The 27,961-nt window shown below is 46.4% G+C and overlaps 1 protein-coding gene across 3 annotated transcripts in view; it reads right to left on the bottom strand.

Moving 5' to 3' along the window:
- Positions 1 to 27,961, bottom strand: part of RAPGEF1 (Rap guanine nucleotide exchange factor 1) — a 138,531-nt gene that overhangs the window by 46,980 nt on the left and 63,590 nt on the right. For 2 of the 3 annotated variants that reach the window (XM_060013914.1, XM_060013915.1), the window contains exons 2-7: positions 23,707 to 23,846; positions 22,896 to 23,009; positions 17,971 to 18,149; positions 13,662 to 13,818; positions 1,063 to 1,151; positions 196 to 348 (exon numbers count right to left, since the gene is read on the bottom strand). In XM_060013914.1, coding sequence (XP_059869897.1) covers positions 196 to 348; positions 1,063 to 1,151; positions 13,662 to 13,818; positions 17,971 to 18,149; positions 22,896 to 23,009; positions 23,707 to 23,846 — 832 coding nt within the window. The remainder of the gene's footprint in view (positions 1 to 195; positions 349 to 1,062; positions 1,152 to 13,661; positions 13,819 to 17,970; positions 18,150 to 22,895; positions 23,010 to 23,706; positions 23,847 to 27,961) is intronic. The other variant, XM_060013916.1, reaches the window with a different exon arrangement.

The raw sequence follows: 27,961 nt of genomic DNA, 5'->3' as shown, positions 1-27,961 counted from the left end.
GGTGCGGGGCAAGGGAGGGCTGGGCCAGGCTCGCGTCCTCTGGAGACGCCCCTCCAGAGGAAGGGCAAACCGCCAAGGTGCCTAAAGAGCAGGTTCTGACCCTAACGGCACCGTCTTCTTTTTGGCTCCTCCTACCCATCCATTCATGAAATTATGACATAAATAGAGGAGGGGGCTAGAAAAACAGAAAATTACCTATTATCAACCACACGAATGCCAGGTAAGGGGGGTTTGGGGGGCGCGACCTCTTCATCCGTGGAATCTGGGAGCCCCTCGGACGACTGCGACAGGCCGGTCGTCTTGTTTAGAATCTCCATCTCTCGATCTGTCAAGGGGAGCTCAGACTGGCTGGAGAGTTGAAGAGAACTCGGGGTTACAGAAGGCCACAGAGAAGGTCCTGAGAGCATGAGGATGTGACCAGGGCAGGGAAGTCATGGGGGGACAGGGACGGAGGTGCCCTGGACACAGAGCTGACACTGTGCCCTGGGCTCCAAGGCAGAGATGGGGTTTCAAGTCTGGTTCGATCACCCACAAACAGCAGAAGCTTGGCCAAGTCCCCCTGCCTCTGCACCTCAGTTTCCTCATGTGCAAGAGGAATCTCTGGACTAGATGATGTTCTAAAATGCTCCAAGTGTAGGTTTTATATTTTTACTAGGGGCTTGTAGTAGAAATTATTGCAAGGCCCTATAACTGTCCACATTACCCTCAGTTTCCTTTCTTGATAAAGTTAAATGCTCTCAAGTCAAACCCCTAAAACCCAACCCTTCAAAGTTCTTTCTAATTATGGGAGGAAGCTGGTCAAGAAAAGTATAGGTGGGTTTTGACATCACACACTATCCTTAGAAAAGGTCACGCTATTAACCTGGAGACCAGGCAATTCTTCAGAACGGGTGTGAGCTACACACACTTTAAAGTAATGCAGGCTCTTACCCAGAATTCACTGAGAAGGGAATGTGGGCCTCACAGGGCCTGCCTGATGTGGGTTCCGGACCTGGCTCCCCTTCTTTCTCAAGTGTAGATCAACCGTGACCCCAGATACTGGAGGGTCTGGTCAGCACTCACCCGTCTGGTTTGCAGGCTGGGGAACTGGGTTTCACTGGGCTTGTTGGAGACGGATGCCCCTGCTTCTCGATGGTAAGTCTGACAAGCTCCTACATCCCACACAAGAGAAAAGCAGTGAGACACGAGGAAGGTTCCTCACCGTGAATGTTCCCAACCAGGTGGGTCAGCTGTCTGTCCTCCACTGCCCACAGATTCCTCACTCACCATAAGTGCGAGTATGATTTGACTTAGGTGATCTGCCTGGCTTCCCAAAACGTCTCCTACCCTCCAAAAATACCTGCACAGCACATCGAAAGCTTCAAGTGCATAAAGGCACTTCCTTTTGGAAGGGGGAAATGACAAGCCCCACTGTCTCAGAATGACTAAGTTCATCACACAGACCAAACTCCTGGCAGAACAACTGCCAGTCGGTTTGTGGAGGAAGAACTACTACCCTTTAGTTCTCTGAAGCCATTATACGATGTGCAGGACGCTGCTTACTAACAATCAAACCTCTGGTCTTGGGGAAGGTGGTTTCCCAGGGTGAGCTGGCCATGGGTGTGGCAGCAGCTGGTATCCTGAAATGACTGGTGGAAATCTTTGTCGATGGACAGAAAGTTTAGGGCATATTACCCAGCAGAGAAATGACTTTAGAAAATATTTTTTTAAATAGGAAAAAAAAAGGTGATTAGGGCCTACTTGGTTTTTTCAACTAGAATGTATCTTCCTCCAATGTGATGAGTTTTGGTGATTGCATACACCGTATGAGAATCACTCAAAACTACAGAACGTTCCCACCACCCTCTCCAGTCAACCTGCCCCATCGCAACCACTTTTTCACTTCTGTTTCTTGGATCACTTCTGCCTAGAACTTGAAATAAGTGGAACCATACAGTATGTACTCTTTGGTGTCCATCTTCTTTTTCTGAACAGCTTTAGGCCATAAAATTCAGCCTTTTTTTTTTTTTTTTTTTCCTGTACGCGGGCCTCTCACTGTTGTGGCCTCTCACGCTGTGAAGCACAGGCTCCGGACGCACAGGCTCAGCGGCCATGGCTCACGGGCCCAGCCGCTCCGCGGCATGTGGGATCCTCCCGGACCGGGGCACGAACCCGCGTCCCCTGCATCGGCAGGCGGACTCTCAACCACTGCGCCACCAAGGAAGCCCAAAATTCAGCCATTTAAAGTGTGCAATGCAATGGTTTTTAGTCTGTTCACAGTGTTGTGCAACCATCAACACAAGCCATTTTAGGACTCATTATTACTTCCAAAACAAACTCCGGACCTTTCCGTGGTCCCTCTTCATGTCTCCCCAGTCCTCCCGGACCCACAACTACTAATCCACTCTCTATCTCTATTCGTCGATCCTCTTTTGCTCAGTGTAGACACCCACGTCTCTGTGTGCATGAGTAGTGTGTTCCTTGATGTTGCTGAGTTGTATTCCAGTATATGGATAAACCCACAATCTCTTCATTCATTGCCCTGTTGATACACACCTGGGTAGGACCTACCTGTGTCACATGAGAAGTTCAGGCTTTCAGTATGAACATCTATTTCTAAAGTTACAGAGGAGGCAGCAATGGAAGAAGGTGGGTAATACAGCAGTGTGCCCCCAAATCAGACTGCAAAGCCTCTCCCAACTCAAAACACCCCACACAGGAATCCCGACAAGTGTGGTAAGGCAAAGAGTTACTATGATGGATGGAAGTAATGCTTTGGATAGCTTATCTAAAAGATGACTTGTCAGTATACATAAAAAGCTTTAAGTATTTGCATACGTTTTATAGTAATTTAGCCCAAGGAAAATGACACGGATGTGTACAAAAATTAAGCCACAAAGAACGTTCACTGCAGCATTCTGTGTAACAGGTAATCAGACGACTCAATATTCCATAATTAAATATTCAATACTAGGTACTGATTACATAAATTAAGATAGACTTAAACAATGGACCATTATATTACCATTAAAAAAACTCACAAGAGGGCTTCCCTGGTGGCGCAGTGGTTGAGAGTCCGCCTGCTGATGCAGGGGACACGGGTTCGTGCCCCGGTCCGGGAAGATCCCACATGCCGTGGAGTGGCTGGGGCCGGTGGCTGTGAGCTGTGGCCGTTAAGCCTGCGCGTCCGGAGCCTGTGCTCCGCCACGGGAGAGGCCACAAGAGTGAGAGGCCCACACACGGCAAAAAAACAAAACAAAACAAAACCTCACAAGAATATATGATAGCGTGGAAAGACAATACAATGTTAAGTGGAGAAACAGCCCAGACGGTACACTGGTGTATACACAGTATGTTTTGGAAACAAAACAAAACCAAGAACACACGTATAGGAAAAAATATGGCTATGAAACACCCCTTATTTTCTTGTTTTTGCTTCTCTGCTTTTTCTTACTTTGCTACAATGAACATGTATTACTTCTGAAATACGAATTAGAAGAAAAATAAGGCATACTCCATATAATCAGAATCAGTGTCACCCCACTCTGTAATAGTTTCGATGCCTATTCCTGGAGAAACGTGGAGGGTTGAGATCGCCAAGAATCAAGTACTGGAAGAAGAAAGGAGAAGGTTGGCATTTTCCTGTTATCACCATCTAGGAGTTAAACATAATCTCGCAAATATTTAAGGAACAGCTAACTAGCTGGTGATTACAGACAAGGTGGAGAGACAAGAGATGACGTAATTAGAAGAGAGAGCAAGTGGCGTGGAGGCAGGCCCCCTGCACCCCATCGCCTAGAGGAGGGTGGGGAAGGCCGTTCATCCAAGAAGCCCATCACCAGGCCACACAGAAGAGCATCACAGCATCAGAGGGAGTCAAAGTGCCTTGGAAGCGCCACACTCAAGCTCACTCTCTTTACAAGCAGGGCAAAGGAAAAGGGAGGAGCCTGTACGCTTGCATCTGCTGAGGCAGGACAAAATTCCACTAATTCTTCATTGATTCCTGAGCAATTATAATTAGAATGCCATCTTTCTGGAGAGGCAGCTGTGTGAACTCAACTAAAGAACGATGGCAAAAGAACCGTGCAATGACAGGCACACATGTGCAAGTGGGCACCCGAATTCCAAGACAAAGTCAGATCCCAGAACTTACCCTCCTTCACCCCAGGCCCAAAAGACCATCACAGGAGGGGGCAGCTTTCCATATTCACCACGACCTTCCAGCCCAAACACAAACACACCAGTCAGAAGGTCTTTCACTCTCAGCCTGGCTTCTCTCTCACAGGCAGAAGGGCACCCTTAGAATGTGCACGTACCCGGCGACCGTGCCAACACCCTCATCTCCTTCAGAGCCGACCGTTTGTAACCTGGCCAGAGCTCAACTCTCCCTACTGAAGCCAGATTTCTGAGAGGATGTCAGACTTTCCAATCCTCCTGAGGCACAGGTTAGGAAAGACTGAGAGAGACGGCACATGAGGCTGTGTCCAGAGCCGGCAGCTGTAAACCAGACAACCGCCAGTTCACCGAAAAGCAGTTTTCAAAGCCCGAAAGGTACCCGGAAGAGCACCTTTCTAAATACACAATACTTTATTTCCATGCTCATTTTACTCATACTGAGAGTGATCACAGAGACACTTCCATCTTAGATGACCTTCATCCAGTCAAAGCACAGCTCGGTGCTCAGGTAAGAAACAGTCCTATCTGTTTTTGTCTCCTCGGCCCCTGCCCGGCAGAGGGGACACGGGCTGCACGAGGAGAGGCCCAAGTCCTCCAGGTTCACGTGGAGAGAACACGCACTTTAACTGGAAAGTGCCCCGCCCGCAGCCTGGGCCCGCTGCCCCTGCTCAGGCCGCATCCCGACCTGTCACTGTCTGTCCTCTATCACCATGGGCTCCTGTGCTTATGGCCATGACATGGCCCCTCTACCGGTGAGTGGTCCTAAGATGAGTTCTTCACCAAAGACACTGGGTACAGGCCAGTGGGGAGTTTCCTGTAACTGAAGTGGCATAATGCAGTCACAGGGCTGTCCAGCCCCAGTATGACCTTTATGGTGACAACAAGGGACCTTCCCTGCCCACATCCTAAGCGGGGCTGAGGCAGCGACAGAGCAGAGGAAGTGTCTTCCTTCTCACATGTGCTCAGGGAGACAGAACACTAAAGCACACGAGGTGCCAGAGTGCACTGGCCTGGCGGCGACTCCTCACGTCAGCTTCTGGAGGCTCACAGCAGCCTGAAAACAAGGCAGCCAGAGGAGATCTCAAATTCCACCCTGAAAGATGCTGAAGAGACCAGCCCAGAAGCAGTGCCAGGCCCGGATGGCATGGGGGGAGGGGCATAATTTTAAAACTGGGCACTTGTGTCTTCAAAATAATGAGTTGGGGCCAAACACTACAACTCGAACAATAAAAGTTTTCAGGGTTCACCCCCAAAAAAGGCCCTAAACAAGCTTACAGATTATTGAAAGACCTTCTCTTGACATTTGTAACTAAGTAGAATACGTGTGGGCCCAGAAAGGAGATGCTGCTGCCACAACTCCTAGCTGGATAGGATGTCCTTCTACTCCCAACACACTTGAGAATGAAAAAGCAGCAAATGTTTCGTGCAGTTCTTCAGGTTAGCAGATTTACTAGAAAAAATACTTAGTGAACTGCTCAGAAAGTAGGCTGGGGAAGGCTTATCTTAGTCTAAGCCACCCTATTATTTTGAAAAAACAACAACAAAAGTACCCGTAAACCCTGAGCGTGTGAAGCTGAAATTGGAGCGTGATGATTTCTCTGACGTATGAAAGTATATCCACAACATTCCTACATGGCAATTTCCTACTACACATAACCTGCTGTCTCTTCCCCCTTTCTTCTTCTTCTTCTTTTTTTTTTTTTTTTTTTTGCAGTGCGTGGGCCTCTCACTGTTGTGGCCTCTCCCGTTGCGGAGCATAGGCTCCAGACGCGCAAGCTCAGCGGCCATGGCTCGCGGGCCCAGCCGCTCCGCGGCATGTGGGATCTTCCTGGACCGGGGCACGAACCTGTGTCCCCTGCATCGGCAGGTGGACTCTCAACCACTGCGCCACCAGGGAAGCCCCCCCCTTTCTTCTTCCCTCTCCTTCTCCTCCTTTGTAAAGCAGTGGAATACTCAGACCACTGCACACAGGAAATACTCAAATACATGCCACATAAGAGGGACCATGTAGACACACCAAGAAGAACTATTTCAAATGACTGCAAAATGATGGATAACCTGAAGGTCAAAAATAACTTTGAAACGTCTTTAATACTTTCTAATAATCATACTGATGGAGGTGGTTAGTGTTATTCTGAGACTGTTGTGTTTGTATTGTGAAAAAACGAGTCAAAAACAAATGTTGATATTTTTTAAAACAGGGATTTTCAGTGTGGGAGGAAGAAAATTAAGATATAAGCTTGATGAGGTTAAGTAAAAACCAGTATAAACTCAAGATGTATTTTCTCTTAAAGAAACTAAACATGTGATCAATGAGTAGCAATGAGGAACCCTGGAGTGAGGTCTCTAAACATCATTCCCCAATAAAGGGAACCAGAGCTCCTTAAAGGAATGGCTGATTCCAGGTCGGTGGTAAGAAATGTACAAGGTAATTATAACTCAATAATTAAAAAAAGATAAATAACACAATTTAAAAATAAGCAAAAGACTTGAATAAATATTTCTCTAAATAAGATATACAAATGGCCAATAAGCACATGAAAAGATGCTCAGCATCATTAGCCATCAGGGAAACGAAAATCAAAAACCACAGTGAGATACTACTTCACACCCACTAGGACGGCTACATCAGAAAAAGCCAGTGATAACAAGTGCTGGTGAGGATGTAGAGAAATTGGAACCCTCATGTACTGCTGGTAGGGATGTAAAATGGTGCAGCTGCTTTAGAAAGTAGTCTGGTAGCTTGTTACGAGATCAAACACAGAGATGTTATATGACCCAGCAATTGCAGTCCTAGGCGTATAACCAAGAGAAATGAAAACATACACCCACACAAAAACTTGTACCCGAGTGTTTGCAGCAGCATTACTCAAAATTTGGAAACAACTGAGATGTCCAAATGTCCATGAATAAATAACATGTGGTATATCCATGTAATGGAATATTATTTGGCAATAAAAAGAAATGAAGTACTGATACATGCTAAAACACGGATGAACTTCGAACACATTATGCTAAGTGACAGGAGCCAGTCACAAAAGGACCCACAGTATATGATTCCATTTATATGAAGTATCTAGAAGAGGCAAGTTTAGGGACTTCCCTGGTGGTCCAGTGGTTAAGACTCTGCGCTTCTACAGGGGACGCGGGTTTGATCCCTGGTCAGGGAACTAAGATCCCGCATGTTGTGTGACATGGTCAAAAAAAAAGAAAGGGGCAAAGTTATAGAGCCAGGAAGTTCGATTAGTGGCTGCCTAAGGCTGGGGGAATGGAGAGAAATGGGGGCAGGGTATGGGGAGAGTACAAAGGGTATGGGGTTACTTTCTGAGGCAATGAAAATGTTCTGAAGTTGACTGTGGTGAGGGCTGCACAGCTCTGTGAATATACTAAAAATCACTAAATCGTTTTAAACTGGGTGAACTGTACGGTATGGGCTTTATATCTCAATAAAGCTATTACCACATACACACACAAGTAAGTAAGATGAACCTGGAACACCTTTTCATATCCCAAAGTGAGAAAACGATCAAAGACTTCTGGGGTCACGTCAAAATGAACTCAGGAAACAATCTGAAGAAGCTGTCACTGTTCAAAGATGGGACTTGAGCATCACTAAGGATAATAACTGCAATGGACGGGACATATAAACTATGTTTATTTACATCCCTGAGTTCAGAATGCTATATTAAAAAACTCAATCCAGGGCTTCCCCGGTGGTTCAGTGGTTAAGAATCTGCCTGCCAATGCAGGGTACACGGGTTCGAGCTCTGGTCCGGGAAGATCCCACATGCCGCAGAGCAGCTAAGCCCGTGCGCCACAACTACTGAGCCTGCGCTCTAGAGCCCACGAGCCACAACTACTGAAGCCTGCGTGCCACAACTACTGAAGCCTGCGTGCCTAGAGCCCGTGCTCCGCAACAAGAGAAGCCACTGCAATGAGAAGCCCGCGCACCCCAATGAAGAGTAGCCCCCGCTCGACGCAACTAGAGAAAGACTGTGCGCAGCAACGAAGACCCAACACGGCCAAAAATAAATAAATACAAATAAATAAATTAAAAAAACCCCCAAAACCTCAATCCAATGGTCACGTTAGATGATACTAAGAAACACTCATTTTGATAACTGGTAAATGAAGGAAGGAATTAAGCACTGATCCTGCCTTTCCCCCTGAGAATTATAACACAGGATAACCCTGACTGACAAGGGGAGGTCTCTTTTAGTGTATTCCAGCTAAGGAATGAGGAAGGGATGGCAGAAAGAAGTATAATGTCATCATTTTGCAACTCCCAAGGAACTAACCCATCTAGGCAATAACCATCAACGGCTATTAACATCAAAAAAGGAAAGATGCCTCTAGAAGGAAGTGCACGGCAGCACCTAAGAAACATTCTTCTAGATACAAAAACATGAACCTGATTCAGCCTAGTTTTGCAGGAAATTCAAGGGACAGAGGAACATGTTAAATAACACTGCATAGATGTAATCAGCAAAACCAGAGTGTGGGAGACTTCTCAGAGAAAGAATCCTTCCCTAAAAAAAAAACAAACAAGTTGCAAGGAGAAAAATACAGAGAAGGGAGAACTTTAGACAAATATTAATGAGTTATAGTGTTTGGAGTTTATCTGGATCTGAAATTGAAAACCAAACTGTTTGAAATCAGCAAACTATACCCTGAAGGCCAAATCCAGCCCAGGGCTTGCTTCTGTAAGGCCCTCAAGGTAAGAATGCTTTGCTTAAAAAAATTAAATTAAAACAAACAAAGAATATGCAACAGACCAATATGCAGTAGAGACTATGTGTAGCCCCAGAAGCCTAAAATATTTACTACCTGGCCCTTTACAGAAAAAGTTTGCCTTATTCTAGAGATATGCGCTAAGGTATTTACAGGTGAATGGGCATGATGCCTGGAATTCGCTTCCAAATAATCCAGGGGAGTAGGAAGAGGTCTGGAAGAAACAAGACTGGCCAACTGTGGAAGTTCTGTGATGGGGCTACGTTATACTGTTCTCTTTTTTGCAAATGTCTGAAATTCATCATAAATAAGAATTTTTTTTTTTTTTTTTTTTCGGCGGTACGTGGGCCTCTCACTGTTGTGGCCTCTCCTGCTGCGGAGCACAGGCTCCAGACACGCAGGCCCAGCTGCCATGGCTCACAGGCCCAGCCGCTCCGCGGCATGTGGGATCCTCCCGGACCGGGGCACGAACCCGTGTCCCCTGCATCAGCAGGCGGACTCTCAACCACTGCGCCACCAGGGAAGCCCATAAATAAGAATTTTAAAATAGGCTGATCAAGGAATAAAAGAGGTGGCTCATCTGAAATGTCAGTGTGGTAGAGATAGCTAGTTGCCCCACAGTATCTGCTCTTCCTTATTAACAGAATTTTACTTGGGCATATGACCAAGTTCTGGCCAATAAAATGTTAAGTGAAAGTTCTGTGAGGCCTTTGAGGAAGCACCCCTAAATGGAGAAGCCACAACTTCCTATTCTCTTTTCTTCCTGGCTAGGTGGAATGGAGTCATAATTCATGGAGACTGTAACAGCCATTTTGGACCATGAGGTGGAATCCATGTGTGAAGATGGTGGGAAAGCAGGATAGGAGACCACATCCCTGGCCATTTTGTGAAAATGCCACGCTAGCCTTGGACTGTCTGCCTATCTGTAGGCTTCTTATACGTGAAGGAGAAATAAAGTTCTATCTTTTGAAGCCAGTATTATTCTGGATTTTCTTGCAGTCAAGTCTAACCCTAACTGATACAGTCAGGAAAATATTTCTTTCAAAATATTCCTGCTATTCAAGGTGAATCTGGTATACAAGCCTAATCTTTTGGGTGGTGATGGTTAAATGACAGAACTGCAAGTATTCCAAAGTTTCCCCCCAGGTCAGTGTTTTTTTTTCTTCCAATTGAAAAAACGTGTGTGTGTGTGTGTGTGTGTGTGTGTGTGTGTGTGTGTGTGTGTGTGTGTGTGTGTGTGTGTGTGTGTGTGTGTGTGTGTGTGTGTGTGTGTGTCTCTCTCTCTCTCTCTCTCTCTCTCTCTCCCTCTCTCTCTCTCTCTCTCTCTCTCTCTCTCTCTCTCTCTCTCTCGTGGGGGAAGAGGCTGGAGGTCTTAGAAGGGAGATCCAAGAAGGTCTGCAGAGATGGTAAAGCAGAGTCCAGAGAGATGGGTTAAGAAGCTGTACATCTGAGATAAGAAGAAAAGGTGAAATTAGGAAGAGTTGGGGTCTTGGTTTTGAAAGGACAAACTCGTGTATCTGTTTGACCTTGAGAAGCTCAATCCTCCAACAGCCAAGACCTAGGCTGGAGGTGGTTCCTACAGCAAAGGGAAAGTGAGGGCCTTTGAATTCCTACCAGACGGTCATGACCATCTGAGTCTCAGGCTCCCATTGGTAAAGCACCTGCCCGGGTCAGATTAGATAATAAGAGAGGTCCATCCTTCGACCTGAGTTAAGTTGCCCAAGGTTACAGAGCTAACAAGTGGCATTTACATGGGAGTTTAAATGATAGATGGTACTGCACATTCAGGGACAAAAACAAAGTAATCCTGCTTTACAACACTTTTACAACCCTCAAAAGCAAAATTCCATTTAACAAGTGAATGAGTAACTTGGAAGATGGTGAGTCAGTTTACAGGAACATGCCAACACTTTCCCTCCAAGTGGGATGATGACAGCCTCATGGATGTAGCTCGCCTCTGCACAGTCCTGTCCCTCCCAGCCCACTGAAGCTCCCTCACACCATGAGGACAGGAGCTTATAAGGTGTCCTAAGCCTGACGGGGACAGTGAGAGCGGCTGGAGGCCAGCTGGCCTGGAGGGGAGACACACTGAATCCCTTGGGCCGAACCATGAATCTTCCTCCTTGTGGGTGGCAGCTGAGGGTGATGGTGAGAACACAGGGTCTGGGGTCCAGCAGGCCTGGGTGTGAATCATGCCCTTGCCACTGACTACTGGTCTGCCTGAGACTGTTTCCACATCTGTGAAGGAGGGGATCACACCCACCTTGGAGGTCGTTATAAGCATTAAGTGGGTAATACACGTTAGCTATGATTACAGTTGAGACCTTAACAGCAAACGCCAACATTACAGTGTCTAAATCGTCCCTGTGGCCTTGACTGACTCCAACTATGAAAAACTCCTAGCGACACAGGCCAGCTCCTGCTCATCCTTTAGGCTTTAGCCTGCCTGTCTCTCCCTGGGGAAGTGTCTCTGATCACCCTGAAATTGAAGGTCCCCCCTACACCCAAGTAAGACCACACGCCATTCTTCCTTTATAGCACCAGTCCTGGTTATAATTATACAATTACAAGTTTTTGATTGCTGTCCTTTTCCGCCTTTAGATTCTAAGCTCCATCAGGTCAGGGACGGTGCCAGTTTTGTTTATCACTATATTCCCAATTCTATCACGCTGCCCCGCACACAGGAGTTTCTCAATAAACGCTTCTTGAATAAATGAAACAAAATTTAACGTACAGAGCTCCTCACCTAGAGAATCTTTGTTCTGGTTACAATATTTTAAAAACAATTATGGAAAAGTTCAGACGCTGACAGGTTCATAATCAATAGGTGTCTCTCGCTTTCTCTCTCCCTCCCCCTCTCTTATCCTGGTCAATTTGAAAAATCTGAGAAACTTTTCTTTTAGACAATTTTTCAGCTGATACAGTGGCACGTTAATGATTCCATAAAGGAAATGCACTTGGGAATGTCACAAAGCTTCACGCTTAACTCTCTCTCTTCTATTTTGGATGTTCTGACTTGTTTCGAAACATCTAATTATAATCAATTTGGTAGAAGGAAGCCTTAACAATGTCACCTGAAAAATAACACTTGCCAATAACAGCATTTCCAGAAGCCTGGACAGGAAGAGCCAGGTGAGGCGAGCCCGAAGCGCACACCCCCCCATGGTGAAGTGGGACCCAGGTCACGTCTCACTTGCCCTGCTGACCTCAGAGAGCCGCCGGGAGGCTGGAATGGGAGAATGTGTGACTGGGCGCCAGGTCTGGAAAGCAACGTCAGGTCCCACACAGCAGCCACCCTGGGCTACATCCTTAAGTCTCACCAGCCAAAACCGATCGTGCAGGACCTAGTAACCTAGTAACCGTGGGGAGTGAAGAGAACGGGGAACTGTCGGAGGACACGCTATGATGCCGCCCGGTCAAGCCTCCCTCTACGTGAGCTCCATAAAGCCCCAGCAGACACAGCAGCCCTGTTGACACAGTATTGGAGGTGGGGAGCCGCCCAGACCGCACCAGCCAACGTGGTTCATTCCGGAGCAGTGTGTAATGTCCAGCAATGCTTTCTTAGCCTCCCAGCTGTAATTTTTACCCGTTGGGGGTCCTTATTCTACTCTCCAGAGCTTCTGGGGAATGTCAATCCAAGGAGGCAGCATTCAGGAGTCTAATGGCATGGTTGAGTGGGGAAGGAATTGTTTGGACCTAGGGTAAGTACCTTGGCCACAGTTTTGTACTGGAGGGTCTAGAAAGGAAGAGAACACAGTTTTTCAAGCCAAGAGACCTGTTTGCAAAGCATACATCTAGCACCACATAATTAATAATAAACAGCAGCTAAGATCTGAGTGTTTAGTATGCCCAGCATAGTTCTAAAAGCTTTATATGTATTAACTAATTTAATCCTTCCTACAACCCCATGACACAGGGTACCACAACCGCATGTATTTTGTAGATGAGTTAACTAAGGTACGGAGCACTTGAGTAAATTGCTCAAGTTCACAGACTAGTAAGTGGTGAACCTGGGATTCCAATCTAGCTGGGCTCTACTCTAGTCTAGCCCGCTTTCCACTACATTATCCGGCCTCCCATTCCCACCGCTCACAGCCCCGTCCCAACCCACAGGATCTCACTGTTTCACGCCCTACATCATCCCCTGCTCCTCATCCACTGGGACTTATTTTCTCAATTAAGGTTTGTCCCTTGGACCTCAATTCCAGAACCTCCAAGGACTTCACTTCCCGCCGTAGCGATGATTCATAATTTCCTATTCCGCGATTTCTGACTTCCCTGGGTAGTAAATACACAGACCACATCATGGATTCCAAGTACAGTTGGTTTCATTTCTTACTCACGTCAATCCTGCTTTTCTACTAAGAATCCCAGAAGTTCTTAGAACATGAAAAGGTAGCAGTTGACATGCTGGGAGTTTTGCTAAAAGTCAGTGCAAAAGCAATTTCCACTGGACTTCATCTAGCCGGCAAGCGTGCACAGCCAGAGCTGTAGTATAAAGACTACCTGTAGATTTAACACAAGGCCCAGTAAAGGCTGACTGCTTCTGGAAGCTCTTCTAACTATCAGGACGAGTACTCCAAAGGTTATATTCCTGTAAGAGTCACCTGTACCACGGAGAAACAGCTGTGGGACAGAGCAGCACCCAACAGCAGAAACACTGGAAGACGTGCACTCTAATGTACAAAGTTCAGGAACAAGTTCTCATGTGACAAACACCCAGCAGGGAGGGTGCTCCCAGCCCCTGATGAGGACCGTCTGGAACCTGCACGTACCTTCACTCCGTCCAGCACGGCTTTGATGACCCCCTTCACAGTTGTCACCATCTCTTTATCTTCTGAGTTCACACCTTCTAGCATCACTTGGTCAGACCAACGAATGAGGTTGGCGAGACTTTGGTACACTCGGCTATAGCAGGAGGAGAGGGCTGAGCTAGAGGTAGAAGAAGATTTTTAAAAGAATATTAAAAATCTAAAGCATGACCATCACTTTACGTCATCTGTTTAGCAGAGAACTAGCTTCTCAGTGACTAGGGTTTCTCAATCCTTCTTTCTATAAGATCTGCACCTCCTTTTAGTAAACTTCTCCTCCCTGAATCTATTTCCTTACATCCCATGAAGCTTTTGTGGAGCTTTATCTTCTAGTCTGTTACGCAATTTTTCCATTTCTCATATATAATGTATAAAAATTCCACCATGACGGTTAATATGCTTTTTCAAACTTCACATCCTGCACGAGATTCTGATAACATCTCTCAAGGAGCGCCTCATCTTCCTCTCCTTCTAGTAGGTCAGACTGTTGTACACTTCTTGTTCTGAATTAGATAAAAATTCATGTTATATTGTGTCACAAGGAGTCAACAGGTTTGTGGAACTTTAGCAGGCAGGATCCTTTAAAGGAACAGCCTTTATTTCTATTAAAAAATTTTTTTTGGATCTTAGTTCCCTGACCAGGGGTCGAATCTGCACCCCCTGCCGTGGAAGCACAGAGCCTTAACCACTGGACTGCCAGGGAAGTCCCAAGGAACAGTCTTTAAACATGAGCTCAAAGAGATCTGAAATTTACTAGAATTCCTTCTAACATGGGCTCAGCTTCACCATCCCCTGCAATAAACCATGGCTGAGATGTCAGAGGAATGCACTAATGAGGAGTATTTTAAGGAGGACAAGTCAGAGGTGAGGTGACCTGTGGTGACGGTAGGTGGGGGGAGGAGGTACCAACTTCACTATGACGCCAACAACTCAAAACAGAAGCCCTGAGCACATCTGGAGGCCCCAACGACTGTAGAGTGGAGGCCAAAATGAAGAAGTTTTATATCTTCCACGTATTTTTAAACAACTAAAGATACTTTTCCCTAGGATTTATGGAAAGGATTATTTTGCCATTTTAAATATTATGTATTACAACAGAGGTAGAGCAAAAATGTAGAAAATATGTGGGATGCTACCTCCTCCACTTAAAAAAAAAAAAGAATGAGGCAGACATTTAGGAGCCAAAGATATACTTTTTCCCCAAAGATATAATTTTGAGAAAAATATATAATACTGTAAGATATGATTAAAACAGGTTCTAAAAACAAAGAGATTAAAAAAAAAAAAAAGCCTGAACCAAACAATGCTCTAATGAGAAGCTCTTCAGAATCAGGTAAGGAGGAAGAGAATTTCCAGGAGGTCTGAAGTCTCCACTTAGCCATTCACTCGGCTCCGTGCATGTTCTGGCGGGAGGAAAGAAGAGTCAGAAAGAATGAAAGCAGCTCCTCAAGCCCCAATAAAAACAAGAAAACTTTACAAAAGGAACCCCAAGAAAGCCAGGGTTTGGCTGCTTTAGAGGACGATACAAATGAAAAGCGTTTGGTGTCAGACCTATTCTCTTCCGAAGGAGGACTGAGAGAATAAAACACATCTTGCAGACCTGCCGGGGGGCCGGACCATAGATGGCGTCGTCCTGAAGGGGGGGTGTGCTTCTAGCAGCTCTGTGCCTCCTCCCTGGCAAGGCCAGGCTAGGCCTCTTGAAACAAAGACTGTGGCCTCCCACCCGCAATTATTAAATGAAAGAGGTGGGAGGGGTCACTTTTACGTGATAACTTAATTCCTACCTGCACTGGATGTTAACATTTCCCTGAAAGCACCTAAAAATGTTGGTAATTGTGTCCACCCTTCACATTGTGAGCTTGCAAGAAGAATATTCCTGTGTCTTAATGTCACGGGAAGGACATTAAAAAAGGAAGGAGGGTCTTGTACCATCAAAATGTCCAGTGGACCAGTCGTTGGTCTGTTTCTGAAATGGAGCAAAGCTGTCTGCAGTGAGGGCAAGCAGGGATCCTGCTCTCAAACATCTCTGAATGTTCCACCGTTAGGAAAAGCCTCCATTCATTGCCCACACTGAACAGCCAGCCGCTTGTTCACAGGTCCGTCACCACTGCCCTCGGAAGCTAGGGGAGCGTGGCGAAGAGCCTACCTGCTAGGGCCCAACCCACAGAGAAGAGGCAGGAAAACACCCTCCCAGCTAACAAATGCACAGGAGGATGAGATGATGGAAGGAAGCTAAAAGAAACATTTGAGGAGCATTTTAGATCATCTCAGGGAGATCAATAAAAGTATCATCAAAGGGCTTTGGAAGAATTTCAGGAGGAACAAATCCCTTAAATGGTATTAGCCAAAGGACTACAAAGAAAAAAAAAGAAAACATTATTCCTTATGGCCACACCCAGGCATTTCTCCTTTCCCCTCTAGAAAACTGTTATAGACAGCAAGTAATTTTTGTCAACTATAAAGTAATTACAAAACCCCCCCATGGACAAAAAATGCCCCAGACCATTGTCCTATTACGTGGTCAATTCTTCCAGGGCCTGCATGTCTAGAAAGTAACTTCCCAAGCAGAGTTGCTGGCTGACACTGCAGGAAGCGACAGTCCTAGCAGCAGCGCCCTGTCAACGCTGTTACAGGGCTCAGTGAAGGTGACTGTCCTGGACGCTCCCAAAGAGGCCTGGCACGTGAGGGGATCCGCCCTCATTTCCCACAGCGCCGCCCGTCGGCGCCCTGGTGTGATCACACTCTGCTCACAGGACGGCTGGTCTCGTCCCTGCCGGGCACACTGTGCCCGCTGGCCTCAGTTCCTTTGCTCTTCTCCTTCTCCTGCCCCCACTGCCAATTCAAATCCTGCCCTTCCTTCAGGTCCAGCTGCAGCATATCCTCCCCCAGGAAGTGCAACTCTTGTAAGTCTCCCTCCTTCAAAGTCAAACAGAGCTTCCACTCGGTACCATCAAATCAGCACTGTCATACAGTAGGGGAGTTGATTTTTTCAGATCTGAACTCTCCCACGGTAGGTCCATCCCATGAGAAGTGTATGAGAGCATTTCATGAAAGCTACCTGTGCGTCTGAAACCCAGCATACTGTTAAGCACGTTTCCTCAAAGGAGAACAGCCCCGGGCCTGTCTACAAGCTGGGCACTGGGCTACCTATTGGAGAAGCATGGTGCTGGTCACAGAGTCCTCCATATGGAGCAGCTGAACAAGGCACCAAAGGGACTCGCTTCCTCAGAGGCTTCTTGTACATGACAGCAGCCTGGCCTGGAAAGTGAAGACAGGGCAGAGCAAAGCCCTACCAACGCCTTATCCTTCCCCGCCAAGTGGCTTCAGTGAGCTTCCAGCCAAAAGACCACCATCTACAGGGGTCAGCAGAAGCTCCAGGGCAGAGAGCTTCTTGGAAATAAAGATACTGTTTTATCTCCCAGAAGAAGAAAACTATGCACTTCACTGTCAAGTTCTGAAAGCAGTTTACAAAAGCTTAGCCTCATGGGGCTACAAGGACACTAAACCATCTTGAGGAACTGAAACAGAGAGATGTTTATCCTGAACAGGTACCAGGGAAGAAAAACAACGCCAGCAGGCATCTGACAGCCTCTCAGGAAGAAGCTCCTGATAGGCTCTCGCTGAAGATTACATTTAATACTGCTTTCCTTTCTGTATTTAACAACAAACACAAGGGCAAGCGGCTCACTAACCTTTCAGAGGAAAACGAACTCTAGCAATAAAAGCATTACCCCACAAAAGCTGACTACACTTCCATACCTGGCTTCCAATGAATCCATGTGCTGTTTGGGAGGACCTGGCTTGATACAATTAAATGTTTCACTAATCCATGTTCTAATGGGATTCTTCTCTACCTCTTTTGGCCTAATAATCTAAGCAGCCAAGGTCTCCAATAGGTTAGATATTGGCAGGATTTAATGTCATAATAAACTATGGTTAACATAGGGTACTGGGAAAAATGGGTCCAAATCAATGTGATTATTGCCAATGAGCTGGCTAGTACGAAAAAATAACCACAGACTTACAGCGTGGCTACATCCCTAGCAATGGTGGCGATCTTCCTCAGTGTTGAGGCCTCATGAGTAACAATGATGACCTCAACCTTGGAAGAATACCAAGCGATAGCCATGGGGTAGGGGTGGGGGCAGGGCGTGGGAGGGCTCCTTCTCCTCCTGGCACTCCTCACTGGTCCTAGAAACACTGAGTGTGAAACGCCCCTGAACCAAGGTGCCACTAGGCCTCCACTGCTCTGACACAGCCCAGAGCAACTCACCTGTGCTGAATTCGAGGGTCGCTCTGCACCAGGGGTAAGATGGCCTCCAGCACCTTGCTGGCAGACCCTGGAAGCATCTCCAGTACCTTCTTATCAATAGCCATTTTGTCCACAATGGTCTTAAAGTAGCGCAAGGCACTGACAACCTCCTTCTCTTTCTCTTCCAGCCAGCTCAGGTTCTGAAAGGAAACGTTAAGAGTAAGGAGGGAGGAGAGAGATTAAAGGGAGCAATTTTAAAATAAATAAATAAAATAAAATTTCCTGCAAACTAGTTTGAGATTGACACCAATGGAAAAGGCTTCTTGCTGCAGAAAGCAAGCCAAATTGTTTTTCTAAGGATTGCAATCAGGATACAGAGGCTAGACTTGAAGGAAGAAGAAGGGGCTGACTGAGAAAGGTTGTTTAGATATTCCTAATTCCCTTCCCGGACAGAGACTGATTTGCCCTGGGGTCTCCGCCTCAACCACACTGAGAAGTCACCACTAAACTCAGTAAGTGCAGTGAGGACTAATTTGCTGATGGCTGCAGGATGCTTACAGAACCAACAGTTAAGTCCCAACGTGTGTATCTATCCAGTAAGTCAAATCAAGGCCTTTCAAGGTCCTAGGGGCTGTGTAAGACTGGTCAGAGGCATTAGTGCTCAGAATCCACTCTCCCAGGACTCCTCACTAGATTCCCACATTTGACCAGAGACGCAGCCCCTCTCAATGAAATGATATGGCTCTCCCGAAGGACCTGGAAACCCTAGGGTTAGAAGGGGCGGGACGTGCTGGGGTGAAAAGGTGAAGAAGCTGGACAGATGGCAACAATTCAATCACTACTCCTGCAGCATATGTGCTAACAGCGCACAGGGTCCCTCTGCCCCTGAGGAAAGCCCGCCTAGGAGGAAAATAAAACACAGAGTCCTGTACTTCCCAGCACTCACATTCCCACACCCAAACCTTTTCTCCTTGACTGTGGGATACCTTGAATGCACAGACAGTGGGTAAACGCACCCCTTTGGTTTCTTTCTCCAACCTCTCCTTATACTGACCCTAACGTCAACAACCCAGGTCCCAGCTGGCTGGCAGGGAAAGGGAGATCAAGAATAATCTATAAAATGGATAAATCCAAAAATGGATAATCTACTCAAGCAGAATTGATCACACGTCCAGGGCAAATTACGAGTGGTACGTATGAGGAAAACTGCCACCTGTGGGCTCTTTGAGGTCCAGAGAATATTCAAATAAAAACTACCGAGAACAAGAAGATAATTTCTAGAAAAAGTAGATTTAAAACTATATAAGGGCTTCCCTGGTGGCGCAGTGGTTGAGAGTCCGCCTGCCGATGCAGGGGACATGGGTTCATGCCCCGGTCTGGGAAGATCCCACATGCCACGGAGCGGCTGGGCCCGTGAGCCATGGCCGCTGAGCCTGCGCGTCCGGAGCCTGTGCTCCGCAACGGGAGAGGCCACAACAGTGAGAGGCCTGCGTACCGCAAAAAAAACCCCAAAAAACAAAAAACAAACACAACTATATAAATATATAAAAAAGTGATACACAATGAAAAGTGATTATGATTCTGAACACCAGCTCTTTTAAAATAATGAGGAATGTCATTTTAAATAAAAAATTTCAATAGTGGATTTTATGGGAATATCAAAGGAAAAATATATAAATGGAATCAGGAAATAATTAGCTCCTTTCATCAGACAACTTTCAAAAACCCGATCTGATCTGTCTCAGTGGGGGCACTTCCCAAGAGGTACCCTGCAGGCCACCATGATACACTTCTCCAAGGGAGGAAAAAGACACCCCTTCCCCACCTCCATCACTGTGGCCTCTTTGCTGTCACTTAGTTTTCTCTTCTCACTACCTGACACGTTTGTTTATTTACTGTGTGTTTCCAAGAGCCAGGCACTTGCTTCTCCACCTCGTGGCCCAGAGCGCTCTGCTTCGCCATGGCCTACACGGGGCTGAGAGGAACCTCAGTATGAAGGAACTCATGGTGCCTTGCAGACATCAAATGTGACTAAAACCACTCTGGCCAGTTGAGCAAGAGGACTCTGGCTACGACACTGCCATCTCAGCACATCAGGACGCGCAAGGAGCCAGCAGTGACAAAACGTGGGGGGGAAGCAGGAAACATTGTAAGAAAATATGTCACGAGGCTTGCTAGGGAGAAAGGGGCTAATCTGGAGATGGGAGCCGTCCAAAAGCGGCAAGGCACTTCACAGAAAAAAAGAGAACTCTCCTGTCATTTGCAGAGAGATCAAATGAGCCACTGAAGAGCCGGGCTGCCCTGGGCTCCTAATAAAGGAGCCGACAACCTAGCAGAGTCAGGTTTCATCCATTAACTCTCCAGCAAATTCCACTCCCAGAATTAATGGCCTCCTAACGCTGTGCATTCCCCTAGCCCATCAGCTGTTAAACTATGGCTTCTCGCAAAACACAGCCAGCAGTCGGAAGAGTTTACAATGAGACACCCAGACCGAACACCCCCAGGAACAGGGAACCTGAGGCCGAGGCCTCAGAGAGTCAGCTGCATCCACCTGCACACCGGCTCCTGTGTCAGGGGTTAGATGCCACCACTGGTGCAAACAAACCTGGAAACTACATGAGGCCAGCGGTGCTGGGGGAGGGCCTCGACCCAAAGGCACTGTGGGGCTTCAGGCTCCTCATCTGCAAAATGGGGAGAATAACGCCTGCCCTGGGTGATCTAAAGAGGTTCGTGTGGGGGGCTGGGTGAGAATGCATATGGAAGCACTTCATAAAATTAAGGAAGGAAGAGATTTTGATTAAGAAAACTTGGGCCAGAACCCACACTCTCTGTATACTGGGAAGAGTGAAAGCTTGTGCACATGGTCAAGGTGAGGAGTAGGTAAGATGGCGCGTGAAATCACCCAGGATAGGGCCCGGGCAAAGAGAGACCTGTAGTAAGTTGTAGATGGATCCAAATCTATTTCTGTCTACCTGAGTTGCAATTTCCCATGTAATAACCTGGGGAAAATGAGAATATATATGGAAATACTAAGTCGTAAGACAGCTAGTAAGTGATAATTAAGGATGATGGCAAATGACAGAGTCGGCTAAGTTCACACACCCTGGCAGATTTCCCAACACTTCCTGTTCTGACTGTGGGCCTCCACCATGGGTTTATACACACTTTGTCTCATGCAGGTGGCCTGGGGCAGAGCACAGTAATTCAACCCTTCTTAAAGGGCAATGACCAGAAACCAGGGTAACACTCTTCCTTGGGTGAAGATCACATCTATAGCTCCTTCCCAGAGAACAGTTTCTCAGCCATGGCACTGACATTTTAGGACAGAAAATCCTTTGTTGGGGTGGGGGGGGAGGCAGGGTTGCTGTGCTCTGTATTATACGATGTTTACCAGCATCCCTGGCCTCCAGCCAACAGATGCCAGTAGCACCTGCTTCAATCTCCTAGTTGTGACAACCAAAAATGTCTCCAGACATTGCCAAATGTCCCCTGGAGTTTGCAGAAACCCCCACTAAGGAAAGGGTACTTGAGCATCAAATTTCCCCTATGACCTCTCTTGGAGTGATGAAGAAAGGGGGAAAAATTCCAAGAAGTGAGCGGCTGAAACAGTTTCTTATCAGAGTTCACTAGCAAAACACAGTGGTTAGTAAATCATTTTACTCCGGGCTGCCTGGACTAGTGTCAGATGACAAGTGACACTCTTCCTGGCGTTTAATATAAAACCCAGTTCCAAGGGGTTGCTAAACAGATTGCAATAAAAAATAATTGTGGTACAGACCAAATCTTCCACTTTATTACTCTTCTTCAATCTGGAATTTAGATCAATCTGGCAAACACCGTATATTTCATTCTTGCTCTCTATAGCCTCTTTTTCTTAACAGATGGGGCAGGAAAAACGATTATTCAACAAAGCCTCTGGACTTAAAACCTATTTTCTCCACTTTTAACTAGACTTTTAAGATATTCTGCTGGTCAACATAAAAACAAAAGTAGATACACTGCAAAATTCAAGAGTTATGTGTTTATATAACAGGGTAGTGTTTGCTAGTGGCATTAAATTGACAGCTGTGACAACAGTTCTACAAACTACACTGTGGACAGTCACTGAAGGGTTCAGAATCTACTTATCTACAAGGCTTGTCTTTATTTTACACTGCTGAGTTTAATTTTGTTTTTATGTTCAGTTACGTGTGGGAGCTAACATTAGATTTCTTAGATATTAAAAAATAAATTGACTTTCATAAAGAGTAACTGTAGCATCGAGAGAGTTTCGACTTGATGTCAGATGACCTGTGTTCAAATCTCAGCATCACTACTCTTCGTGTGACTTTGCCCAAACGTTTAATATCTCCATACTCCCAGCTTCCTTTTCTGCAAGATAAGTTTCCACCCTCCAGGGTTATAATGAGAATTAAGTGAGAGAACGAGTGTAAAGCACATAGCATGGGGCTAAAAAAGGCTTGGTACATGTTAGTGGCACAAAAGGTGTCCCTGGCTCCGAGAGCGCTGGTTCCACACAGTATCATCACACTCACGAGTCTCGGGAGATAGTTAACAGAGTACCTTACACTTTAGATGCCCTTCCTTTTCTCAACTATCCAGATCATCTTAGCAACTCAAGGAAAGAACAGCTGGTCTTAAGAGATGAGACTCACCCGCTTCCCCCGAACCCGTTGGACCCAAGCAGCACACCCAAACCAATCCCCAAAATCCCGGAGCTTTCGCCATGGAGTACTGAGCTCTCTCCAAAGGCCATGGGGGCTTGGATAAACTCTTACATTTATCCAAGGCTCCTTGGACTGTTTCCTGAACAATTAAGCCCACAGTTGCCACCCAGCTGAACACAATGATATTGCAATAGATTTTTTTTCCATCCCCAAAACCATGGGCCAGGATTCTGCAGTAGAGGGCAAGGCAAACCCAATTGTTCTTAACATCACACTGACCTTCTGCCTTTGAGACCTGGAAGCCACAGCACTGGTGGACATAAATTCTACTGCCTGCTGCTCCAGATCCAAGGGGATAGGGTAGCCCTCTGGTAGAAATCTGTCTGTTGCCTCCTGGAAGAGAGGAAACCTGGATTCCTACAGAGCTTGAAATGGCCATTTTAGGCTGAAGGGAGGGGTTGATGAAAACCAACAGCTGTTCCAACACATCTGGCTTGACTGGCCCTGCTGAGGTTACTGGTGTTTGAGGACATCTTTGGCTGGGTTTCAAGGGTTTAGCAAGTTTCAGAGCATGGGCCCTAAAGCCGAATGATGGGTGTTCTGGACATCACGAATCTCTGTGTGTGTGTGTGTGTGTGTGTGTGTGTGTGTGTGTGTGTGTGTGTGTGTGTGTGTGTGTGTGTGTGTGTGTGTCTGTGTGTGTGTCTGTGTGTGTGTGTCTGTGTGTCTGTGTGTGTGTGAGAGAGAGAGTATGTGTGGGCAACGTCGGCCTCTCTGGGGCACAGAGGCAGCATCCTGGAGTGTGAACATGATGAGCTGAGCTGTTTTAAATGCCCAGAGGATGACACAGCTGGAAAAGAACTGTTCTAGCCAACCAAGCTTGACTCTGATTAACAGGAGAAACACTCAACCATCCTAAAGGTTCATATTCCACAGGGACAATGAAAGCTCCGCCTGGAGCCGTGGAATGCTATGGAATAGGTGTTCTGTACTGAAAGTTCCATCCCCAGGGAATAAACTTAAAAAACAGCACAAACTCATTGCTCAAAGCAGGCGAAGGCCAGGAGAAACGCCTAGACAGTCAGCTTACTTTGTTCACAGGCTTCTCTGGAATCTTCACAGACACCTCAGCTGGTTTTCCCTTCTTTGATGGCGTTCTCTTGATTTTGGGTGAGTGGAATTTGTCCATCAGCTTCATGGTGAAGGAGGAGAGATGAGAACGCTGAGAGTCTGAAAACAAAGAAGGTAATGATTTTTAGAGGTACAGTGGGAAGAAGCTGTGGTTCTTTGACCTTTTGTGGAAATGAGCACCGTCCTCAAACAAATCTTTCCCCCTAGCTGTTCAGCGTTACAAAGAAAAGGAAATATGGATCCATTATCCATTCCTGCTTGCATGTTTCAATTTTTTGCAATTTCCATCTAGTCTAGGTTGAAAGCAGTCAAAATGGCTTTGGAAAACGAACGTGCAAATATTTCCAAGTGTCCTTATAGAGTTTGTCTGATGATCTAACCAATGTCCAGGGGAACCGGCTAAGATGAAAGAATACCAAAGTAGAATCACAGAAGTGCTGGATGTAAGAACTGGAAAGGAAGGCCCTTTTGAATCAACCTTCTCGTTTTCTGGTTTAGGGAACTGCAACAAGTGACATGGGCAAGGCCTCAGAGCTGGCAGTGGAGACTGAAACAGAACTAAGGTGTTTGAAACCCTCTGGGACACAGCGAAAGACTAAGTGGTTTCTCGCCAAGATCAGGAACAAGATGAGGGTGTCCGTTCTTACCACTGTCATTCAATTTTGTACTCTCTTACTCCAATAAAAGCCATCCAGATTGGAAAGGAAGATATAAAACTATCTCTATTTGTAGATGACATAATCTTGTATATGAAAAATCCCAAGCAATCCACTAAGAAACTACTAGTACTAATAAACAAATTTAGTGGGCTCCCAGGATACAAGATGATATACAAAATCACATGCAAGATCATATACGAAAATCAGTATTTCTATACATTAGCAAGGAACATATAAAAAACGAATGTCTAAAAAGCTTCCATTCACAATCATCAAAAAGAATAAAATACTTAGGCATAAAATTACACTTAAGTGAAGTACTGATATGCTATATCGTGGATGAATCTTGAAAACATTATGCTAAGTGAAAGAGGCCAGTCACAAAGACCACACAGTGTATGACTCCATATATCTGAAATGTCCAGAACAGGCTAATCTATAGAGATAGAAAGTAGATTAATGGTTGCCTAAGACTGAAGAGAGTGGAGAGGGACAGAGAGGGGCTGCTAGTGATTAAGAGGTTTCTTTTGGTGGGGGATTAAAAGTGTTCTAAAATTAGAATCTGGTGACCATTATACAATCCAGTGAATTGCTATAAAAAAAAACTTGAGTTCTACCCTTTAAAGGAGTCTGTTATGTGAATTATATCTCAATGAAGCTGTTAAAAAAAAAACTAACCCAATGAGCAGCCTTCCTTCATTTACCACCCGCCATTTACCATAGCACTTTCTAGTGTTTGAAACCATCTTATTAAATTATTTACTTATGTGTTTATCTCCTCACAAGAATGCAAACTCACTGAAGGCTGTACCTGCCTTGTTCAAGCCTGCATCTCCAGTGCTAACATGGTACCTGGCCCATAGAAGATGCTCAGGAAACATTAATTCAACAAATGAACAAATCAACCAACGAAAAAATACCCCACGAGGGCTTCCCTGGTGGTGCAGTCGTTAAGAATCCGCCTGCCAATGCAGGGGACATGGGTTCGAGCCCCGGTCCGGGAAGATCACACATGCTGCGGAGCAACTAAGCCCATGCGCCACAACTACTGAGCCTGCACTCTAGAGCCCTCGAGCCACACTGAAGCCTGTGTGCCACAACTACTGAAGCCCACGCACCTAGAGCCCGCGCTCCACAACAAGAGAAGCCACTGCAATGAGAAGCCTGGGCACCACAACGAAGAGTAGTCCCTGCTTGCTGCAACTAGAGAAAGCCCACGTGCAGCAACAAGGACCCAACGCAGCCCCAAAAAAAAAACCCCAAAAAAAGGACTGCTTCATTAGGCAATGTCAGAAATTCACAGGAAATACTTGAAATTGATTGAAAATTAGGGAGAACGTGATCCTATGCAATGGAAAAAGAAGTATCTGTATTTTTTTTTTGGCTGCGTTGCGTCTTTGTTGCTGCGCGCAGGCTTTTTCTAGGTGTGGTGAGTGGGGCCTACTCTTCATTGTGGTGCGCGGGCTTCTCATTGCAGTAGCTTCTCTTGTGGAGCGTGGGCTCTAGGTGTGTGGGCTTCAGCGGTTGCAGCACGTGGGCTTCAGGAGTTGCAGTGCGTGGGCTCAGTAGTTGTGGAGTGTGGGCTCAGCAGTTGTGGCTCACGGGCTTAGCTGCTCCGCGATATGTGGATCTTCCCAGACTAGGGCTCAAACCCATGTTCCCTGCATTGGCAGGCAGATTCTTAACTACTGCACCACCAGGGAAGTCCCCTATCTGTATTTTTAAAATAAAAAATACACTCCCTTTCAATCTTCCCAGCAATTAAGTACGAAAATACCAAAAAACAAAAAACCTTCCAAATAAATGACACAGCACCTTGTATTATAGGTATGTCACTGTGTCTACTAGTGTTGCATATGACTTCATAGGGCCAAAGTTCAATTCTTTTGTCAAAGACCTTCCAGGTGGCAGGCAGGATCAGATAAACGATCTGCCCTTTGCAATTATCTAGGAACCCACTGCACTCTGGACCAAAGAGAAAAAGCCAGGGCCTGACCTTCGTTCATAAGCGGAGTCAAACCAAACACAGCTTCACAGCTGTCTGTCTGCTGGCCAGAACTGCAGAAAGCCCTTCTTAGAGCCCCAGTGTGGACACAAATCCACAGGAAGCTCAGGCACCTCTCTCCTCACCTGGAACGGCTCAACGCAGGGTCGGAGGGGCTCTCGGCACCAGTCCTCAAACGCTGCATCACCCCTGGGATTCCAAGCAGGTAAACTGGGATGGTGTGATTGCTCCAGCTCCCCTCTTCCCCTTCCCCACCCAAGCAGGGTGGGCCCCATGTACAGTTTATACTTCCTTCTTTATAATTCGAAATGATGTGACCAGTCTAATAATTCATGTGGTAGTTAAGAGGGTGAGCTTTGCAGTCAGTCTGTTTGAGTTAACAGACTTCAGCGGCACCTGTCCAAGTCTTAAGTTTCTTTGTCTGGAAAATGGGGCTGATAACATTGTTCTAGAAACGGCTGATGTGATGTAGGTTAAATGAGATGCTGCTTGTGGGCAACGTGGTGAGGTACTCAGCCATGTGCTGGGCACACAGTACCTGCTCAATGCAGGGAGCTAATTAACCTAACTATATGATTTGGATGGGTAGCAAGTCTGACCAAACTTTGAATTCTTACTTCCCAACTGCTTACAGATCTGAATCAGGATACTCTGCAGCACTGAACATCTGACCCACCATCCCGAGGAACTGAGGGCCTTACACATGCCCCTCTCCTCTTCCTTTAGTCCTGACCAGAAGTTCATCTGTGTCCCTCTCTGGTGCCTCCTTCCATATTGCCTTTATTGCTGCCCCCATCCCCTCCTTCGGATGCTGGCCTCAGCATCCCGAAAGTCTCAGCACATCCCTCGCCAGACAGGTTCCCCAAGTCAGATGTTAGGGTGTGACTTCCACCCTGGCAAGCAAGACTGAAAGCGGGGCAAGAAAAGGAGACACAAATGGGGAAGTAAAGGCAGGATGCATGATTTCTTCGGTGGTCAAAAATGTTCAGAGACATGGGCTGGGCGAGTCAACTTCCGCCTCCTCTGGTCTGCTGCCCCGAGTTGCTATATGGGTAGGCAGGGGGCCGAGGGACTGGCCAGATTCACATCTCTGCCATCATGACCAGGGTGGAACTAGGGTAGGCAAACAAGGTATGGGGGCTCCCCAAAACCCCTGATCATGACCCAGGGGTCAAGTAAGGACACCTCCACCTGAGAGCAAACAGAGCCCAGGAAGTATATCACAACATACTCTCTCAACCTCTGCTTTGCCAAGCACAGCCTGAGACTCTGGTCTGTCTTGGCGCACAGCTGGGAATCCACATCAGCATTTAAAGAAAGTGTTATATCCACCAATAAATCTCTCTCCTTGTAGTATTTAACAGCCTCAGAGCAGCCAGCTCTAGCACAAGATGTGATAAATCAAGTGGAGGAAGCAGGTTCTTTGTAACGACAACCAACCTCCTCAAGCCTGGAAATCAAGGACAGCACTAACTAGGGAAGATTTTGACTTGGAGGCTGCTTGTCACCTTTTCCTTGAAACAACAGCTTAGCAACACAGATTTCAACAC

The sequence above is a fragment of the Delphinus delphis genome, chromosome 6, assembly GCF_949987515.2.
Source record: "Delphinus delphis chromosome 6, mDelDel1.2, whole genome shotgun sequence".
In the NCBI taxonomy this organism is placed as follows: domain Eukaryota; kingdom Metazoa; phylum Chordata; class Mammalia; order Artiodactyla; family Delphinidae; genus Delphinus; species Delphinus delphis.
Note: the sequence above shows the minus strand (reverse complement) of the source record. Positions and strands in the feature narration are given on the sequence as shown.